The following is a 7,797-nucleotide window of genomic DNA, read 5'->3' on the forward strand; positions in this document are numbered from 1 at the left end:
TTTCAGGACACAAATAATAATTTACTTTATTTTAATTTTCAATATCTTACAAAAAAAAAAAACACTAAAAAAATAACTTTATTCCTCTTTCGAGAGAGGGATAAAAACTAAAAAGAGATGCATCACATTAGGAGGCTCTACCTGTAACAAACAACAAATTTTAATGCATGACATCAACAAATGATTATGTACCATAAGAACGGGAGGACATCGATGTCATCTATAAGCTCACCGCAGAAAGAAGGAAAGTGTGAATTATGCGAAGGCTATAAGCTATCGCGTTCATTATGTTCTTTCTTAATTTGAGATGATAGCTGTGTGGGACCGTAGGTCTTGACTATATTTAGATGCATGCAAAACTTTTGGTCAAGAAAACAAAATTATGAGAGAATGAGATAAAGCTAATCCACGTTGATTGAGATAAGATCGCTAGATGTTGATCAAGACAATTATAAAGAGACATAAGTGTATACGTAATGTTAATTATACAACCCAATAAATTAGCGTAAAGGAGAAATACAAACGTCTGTGCAATACCTTTATTTTTGGAATAAATATTTAGTTTGTCTTTTGACGTTATAAGTATGGTATAATTTTATGGAAAAAAGATAAATACATCCTAATTTTTTAATTCAAATATATATAAATTTTCGTTTAAAATATATAAAGATAAATTAATTATTCAAAAAAATTTAAATATCTCATATTTTAAAAAAATATAAAATATTTGTATATTTTTAATTAATTGACTAATAATAAAAATGTTCATCTATCAATGCCCATTTTTTAACCAAACAATCACATTAATATTAAATTTATGGTTTAATTACTATGTTAGTTTTATAGTTTTGCAAAATTTTTAATTAGGTTTTTATACTTTTTTTTCTATTGAATTGAGTCTTTACACTAAATTTTATTTTTAATTGGGTCCTTATACTCCTTTTTTTTTTCTTTTATTTGGATCCCTACACCAATTTCTTTTAATTGAGTCCCTATATAATTAAACCAATTACTGTTAAGAGGGGTCTAATTGAAAAAAAAAATAGTGCAAGAACATAATTAAAAGAAAAAAAAGTATAAAAAACTAATTAAAAATTTCTCAAAACTACACTATTACATTTTACACATTTAGTAACATTTATCTTTTAACATTTATTAAAATGTTAGTAATTATAATAAAATTAAATATTAAGTAACATTTTAATAAAATGTTAGTAAAAGAGTTTAATTTTTATAAAAAGTTTACAAAAACTGTTACCTATTCCTAATTTCATAAATAAAAAAAAATTCTTACTCCTCTGAAATCGACGATAACTCTCGCACTCACTCTCACGCTCACTCTCAATGCTCTCAATTTTTCAATCTCGCTCTGCCCCCTCAATCTCTCAGTTCTCTGAATCTATCGATCTTGTTCTGCCTCCTATATTTTTGGTTTTGCCTCCTCTCGATCTCTCGCTCTGCTTCGTCGATCTCATGCATGATTCAATCGCAGACTAAATCTCATTCCAGTAAGGTAAGATTTGAAATCATAGGTGATTCTCTTCAAATTCCTAGGGTTTGATTTTCATAGTTATAGCTAATTCTTCAAATCTGATCTCTTCAAATCGGAAGAGTCTGAGTTTAGTAAAAATGAACTAATTCCCCCTTCGTGAGAGTTGAATAGCTAATTGATCTTAATGAATTTGTTGACTCGTGATCTAGCAAGTCAAATCAAAGGAGATGTTTAATTTGAGGAGGTAGGAACCCTAAAATTGATTGCGATGGGGCGAGGAAAGATTTCGATTCGAAGGATCGACAATTCAACGAGCCGACAGAGGTAGGGCTTTTATATCATATCATTGCTTTCATGCATTGCATCACTTCACATTCTCTCTCTCTCTCTGACATGGAGACACTTCTTTCATCATCAGCGTTGGCGCTTCCATGTCTCAAAACATCTAAATGCCGCCGCACCGCCATGCTTCGCGTTAGGGCCTCTGTAGCCATTGACCAACACACTCACCAGACCACCTCCAACCTCGCACTCCTCAGAATTGGAACCAGAGGAAGGTACGCACTTGGATCTCCTTCCAACTATTGCTATATATATGTTATCATTATGAAGACTCATTGAGCATTAGGTGTTTGTGATTATGTCACAAAGGATAACATAATGTCCCGTGCTGCTTTCTTCACTCAACACCACCATCCATTGAAAGAAAATTAATAGAAAGAAAAGATGAGATAGTGGACATTGTAGCTTTTAATTAAGTTGACTTTATGCTTTCAAGTTTAGACTTTTGGGGAATTTTGGGCTTGAAGATAAATCTGTCTCACCATGCTTTTTCTTTTGTTATGAAATACTTGTGTGTATTCTTTATCTGATTAGTACCATAGGCTTGCTAAATGACTATTGCTAATTCAGTGATTGTAACTAATTGTAATTAATTGTTTCAGGAGAGGTTCCTTACAGAGAAGGACAATCAATTGGGGTGATTCCAGATGGCATTGACAAGAATGGAAAGCCTCACAAGCTCGGATTGTATTCTATTGCTAGCAGTGCTCTTGTTGATCTTGGAGACTCATAAAAAATTGTGAGTCTTATTTTGGAGACCTATACATGAGACAAGAATGGAAAGCCTCACAAGCTCGGATTGTATTCTATTGCTAGCAGTGCTCTTGGTGATCTTGGAGACTCATAAAAAATTGTGAGTCCTATTTTAGAGACCTATACATGATTTGGGTTATACCTTTTCGTTCCGTTCATACTTTAATTACTCTGCAATCTGATATATTTGATATGATGCTCTCATTCACTCACCCAGGTTTCTCTATGTGTGAAACGTCTTGTGTATACAAATGAAAATGGAGAACTTGTCAAGGGAGTCTACTCAAATTTCCTGTGCAATGATCAATAGTTTGAGTTTTCAATATTTCTATATAATGTGTTCTTAAACAAATTTAGGTCTAAATTTAAGCCTTTCTTTTTGGAACTTATGTTGTTGTTTATTCAGGTGACTTGAAATCAGGAGCTCAAGTAAAGATTAATACTTCCCATAATAATCATTTTTTGCTTAGCTTTCTCTTTTTCTATCAAATTTAAACCTAATACTTCTTTTTGCTCTTAAATGTCAAACCCTTTGTGTTTTTTTTTAAATTACTATTTTGCTTCTACCAAACTTAGACGGTTAGACCTACTACCTTTCCTGAACTGTTGGGTTTATTGAACGATATATCACAATCTATTATTATTAGTTTTTTTTTTTTTTGAGCTTGAGGTTTATCCGGTGATGGGGATTTTGATATTTGTTAAGGTGGGAGTGAATAATGAATCTAATCTAATTTAATTTTGTACAATGATTGAGGGTTCTAATTATATGATGGTGCCTTCTCCAATTCCTAGACCTTTGATAATGCTGCAGACTTTATGACTTTAATTTATATGGAATCTTTTCTGTTAAATGTTGACATGTTGGTCTTTTTCCATGGTTTACTTTTTCCATGTTGGTCTTTAATATATAAAGGCCAAAAGTTCAAAAATCATGAAGTAGTTGTTGCTGAGAAAGAGGTACTTATATCATTCTTTGCATTTTTTTTCTAAGTTAAAGTTTGTCTAAATTGATTAATTAAAATTGTTGATTTTAGCTAGCTAGGTGGCTACTAATATTATTTTCTTGTCTTTAGTTAGTTTGGAGAATTTCATTAATTTGTAAGAGCAAGTAGTGTTTGACAATTTGGATTATCCTGCATTGAGCAAGTAGTGTTTGGCAATTTCTAATATATGCTAAAATTATGATATAAAATACATGCATGCACACAGAGCATCTGTACTTTGCAGCTGTATACATATGTATCATGTATGTACAGATGTATATTAATCGCTCCATCAATAGTTATAGTAAATCAAAGTCCTCTATATTTAGAATTAAAACCGAAGAAGTTAAAATAGCATTTATGGTTCATGCTTTGTAATAATCATATTAAGATTAGTTGAAGTAATATGTTTTACTTTTAAATAAAGCTGATATTACTTTTTCTTTCTTGTTAAGTGAAAATATTAGTATTGGTACCTTAAAATAGTTGTTATTTTTTTTGTAGGTTTTTTATTCTTCTCTTACTCAAGAGGCAACTAACAGAAACTCATGATGTACAAACCAGCCACATAGAGAAATAAATTATATTGGTAACCTGTGTTCTGAATTTTCATCTATTGGACTAATTTTAGTATTTAAATATCTTGGGTTTAATTTGTAAAGTGGGTATAGAATATGTAGTTGAAAAAAAATTTGTGCATTTAAATGTTATTAAAGATTTATTGCAATATTATTTTAGTGTTAGTAAAGAAGATCTTTTGTAACATTTATTAGAGTATTGCTATAGAAGATCTATTGTAACATTTTTTAAAGTGTTATTAGAAAGACTTATTGTGACATTTTGTAAGTGTTACAAAAAAAATCTATGGTAACATTTTTTAAGTGTTACAAAAATTATCTATGATAACATTTTTCTAAGTGTTACAAAAAATATCTATTGTAACATTTCTCTAAGTGTTACTAAGAAAAGTCTATTGTAACATTTCTCATAATATTACTATAGAAGATCTATTGTAACATTTTTATTAAATGTTATTAAATCTTTAGACAAATGTTAGTAAAATTCTTTAGTAACATAGGGTATATTTAACATTTGTTAAAATGTTACTAATATACATAGGTAACATTTTAATATGATTTCGTAACATTTTTTAAATGTTAGTAAAAGTCAAGTATGTAGTAGTGCTATAAGAACCAACAAAATAATTAAACCTAAATTTATCAATACTTTGCTGTGCATACAAATTTTTTAGAAATTAAGTCCAACCAAATATTTAAATCGAATAAAAACCATTCAGACAATGTGTACGTAAATTTTGCATTCTTTTTTTTTTTTACGTGTTTTTTTCCTTTCTCTTCTTTTTCTTTTTTCTACTATTAATGGTAGGTATCTACTTAAATAAAGATGCTAAAAATATCTTCTTATAAAGATTTTTGTGTTAAAAATGTATTTTGTTTGTTTAGCCACACTTTACAAAAAATAACACTTTTACAATATATCAAAATCAAATCTTACATTTCATCATCTAATGGTAAAAAAGAAGCATCTTCATATGAAGATAATTATAAAATCTTCGTAGTAGTATCCACCAAAATGGTATTGTGGTATTGTTGCCGTAGTTTCTTTATTTCTTCTCTCCTCCTCTTAATGTTATTAAATATTTTTTAGAATAAAAGACAAATAAGTCTCTAACCTTTTTAATTGCAGACATTTTCGTCCCTCAAGATTTAAAAATACATTTAAATTCCTCACCTTATAAAACACGTGACAATTATACCCCTCCGTCGAGTTGGGGTTCAAAACGGTAACGAAGAATGTTGACCTAGAAGGGTGGAGTCTCAGGTGTTCGTTTTAGTTGCTGACGTGGATGGAAAACAAATTTTAATGGACAAATTGGTCTTTATGGCTCAAAACGACGGTTTATTCATCGTTGAACTTGATGGGAGGAAGATCAAGGATGGTTGGCCTTCTCTCACAATTCAAGACATTGGCAAAGTCAAGCTCCTTGTAGAATGTCCCTTGCTTACCAAAGAACAGAATCAGAAGCATTCATAACATAAAGATAAGCCCCATTTATTGAGTATATGAACTCATCATTCATCCAATCCCAGCTCAATTTCCAATTGTCAAGACGACCGAGAGGGTTATGGTTTGCAATGGTAACCTCAGCCCAGTAATTGGAATCATAAGCTCCAATCGCATCATACATGATTGATAGATCACCATCATGATGGCGAAGGAACTCATCATCTATGATTATGTTCGTTTTAAACTTCGGATCCCTTGTGCAACACACATTACTCACATTCTTCCCTGAAAAAATCAACATATTTTCTTTTTCAATGTCAACACTAGTCAAACCACATTCACCTAACTTAAATTCTAAGATCAAACACCTAACCTAAACACAAATCCAAATCCAAATCCAAATTACAATCTCAATTTAGAAGAATTAAATCACGCGAAAACTAGAAATGTTACCTTAACCAGTTGGCTTCTTACAGATGAATCCATCGTTGGCAACATTGATGGAGGAGGGAAGAGGAATAGTAGGCGGCGCCATTCCAAAAACAGTGCCAACAAGATCGATCTGGTCCTGCATCTGCGTCAAGTCACTGGTAGTTTCCACCGCAATCTTGAGGTCAGTCATAGGATATCCAGCGAAGATGGTGCCATTACCGATAGTGGCGGGGAGAGTGGTGCCGACAGCAAGGACGACGCCGGAGGCAAAGACGAGGAACTCATTGTGCTGGAACTTGACGAAGACCTTCCATGACTTGAGGTCGTTGAGGCCGTTGTTGAGAACAGTGAGCGTGGACTTGAACCGGTACGGTTGCTTGGCCACATCGGAGATAGGAAATGGATCCTCTCCATTTTTTTTAACATTTGAGAGAATAAAGTGTGATCTCTCACCTTTAATTCTATAAGTGGGACCAAAATTAAATAGGAAAGAGAGAGTAATGAAAGATGAGATCCTACACTAGATACCATCCAGTTTTTTTCCACTAGAGAGGATCCACTCCATCAGAGACATTGGACGGGAGGTGCGTCCCGCCAGTGTAGGCGTAGGAGACGAGTATGCCGTTACAGGATGCTGACTGGGCCACAGAAACGGCGTCGTTTGAATCAATACAGTGGATAGAACGTCGTTTTGAGCCACAAGGACCAATTTGTCCATTAAAAATTTGTTTCCCATCCACATCAGCAACCAAAACGGATACCTAAGACTCCACCCTTTCAGGTCAGCATTTTCCGTTGCCATTTTGAACTCCAACTCGACGGAGGGGTATAATTGTCACGCGTTTTATAAAGTGGGGGATTTAAATGTATTTTTAAATCTTGAAGGACGAAAATATCCACATTTAAAAAGGTCAGGACCTATTTTCTTTTACTCTATTTTTTATTATGTCTTATTTTTTGTTTATTTTTTTTCTTGCTTTTATTCTTCAATAATCTTAGAAAAGTAAAACAAAAAGAATGAGAAAGGAAAAAATAAAAAAGAGAAGATAAAGAAAAAAAAAAAAAAGAAAGAAGAGGAGATTGAGAAAAATAAAAATAAAAAGTATAAAATTTTTTAAAAATATCGATATTTTAGCTAAAATGTACAGAAATTATTTTAAAATGTATAAATTTTATAGTTGAATGATAATAAAAAAAAAAACACAAATTTTTGTTCAAAAACACTCATATTTTAGTTAAAAGATACATATTTTATTTTGAATTTGCAGATTTTATAGTTGAATAACAATGAAAAAAAAATAGATTCTTAGCTTGTTAAATTTTTCGGATAACAAGTAATCGAAAAGAATAAGAAATTGAATAAGAGACTGAATGAGAAAACAGAATATTGGTAGTATATTGATTTTAGAGAGAATAACATGAATCATCGCTCTTGTGACTACGCACTGATTGCCAACTAGTGCATGCCAAGCTAGGATTAACTATTTTTGTTAATAGAAAAACACACTAGTTTTCGTTAGAAAACACTAATATTTTAATTAAAAAACATAGAGATTATTTTCATTTATACAAATTTTTTTTGTTGAATATAACAAGTATATAGTTATCAGAATTAAATCGATAAGTCACTAAATTATTGGTTCAATTAGTGAGTCATAAATTAAACCGGTTGATCCGGTTATAATTAAATAATTACATAAAATTTTACTTTTTTATTTTCTGAATAAATATTTTTTTTTAGTTTTTTTTTGTATTTAATTAATT

General features: G+C 31.2%; 1 protein-coding gene and 1 long non-coding RNA gene across 5 annotated transcripts; one reads left to right on the forward strand and one right to left on the reverse strand.

Moving 5' to 3' along the window:
* LOC107604686 lies at positions 1,281-4,409 on the forward strand. Of its 4 annotated transcripts, none has more exons than XR_002348951.1 (5): positions 1,281-1,513; positions 1,702-1,816; positions 1,911-2,049; positions 2,437-3,547; positions 4,078-4,332. It is a non-coding gene; the product is annotated as an uncharacterized LOC107604686 (long non-coding RNA). The 4 variants fall into 4 exon arrangements; XR_001612339.2 differs by having other exon boundaries at positions 1,288-1,513; positions 2,437-2,687; positions 4,078-4,409; XR_002348950.1 differs by having other exon boundaries at positions 1,289-1,513; positions 2,437-2,687; positions 2,805-4,332.
* On the reverse strand, positions 5,597-6,835 carry LOC107647088 (COBRA-like protein 7). Its single transcript, XM_016351212.1, has 3 exons — positions 6,562-6,835; positions 6,076-6,441; positions 5,597-5,886 (listed from the first exon to the last, which is right to left on the reverse strand). Exons 1-3 carry the CDS (start codon positions 6,833-6,835, stop codon positions 5,597-5,599), a joined length of 930 nt encoding a protein of 309 aa, XP_016206698.1.

The sequence above is a fragment of the Arachis ipaensis genome, chromosome B06, assembly GCF_000816755.2.
Source record: "Arachis ipaensis cultivar K30076 chromosome B06, Araip1.1, whole genome shotgun sequence".
Taxonomy (NCBI): Eukaryota; Viridiplantae; Streptophyta; class Magnoliopsida; order Fabales; family Fabaceae; genus Arachis; species Arachis ipaensis.

Excerpts from the sequence above, each read along its gene's own strand:
- LOC107647088 (XM_016351212.1), bottom strand. The coding sequence starts at position 6,835 with ATGGCAACGGAAAATGCTGACCTGAAAGGGTGGAGTCTTAGGTATCCG. Across the intron at positions 6,442-6,561 it reads TAGTGGAAAAAAACTGGATG|AGGATCCATTTCCTATCTCC; the intron begins GTATCTAGTGTA and ends AAAAAAATGGAG. Across the intron at positions 5,887-6,075 it reads TGCCAACGATGGATTCATCT|GGAAGAATGTGAGTAATGTG; the intron begins GTAAGAAGCCAA and ends TGATTTTTTCAG.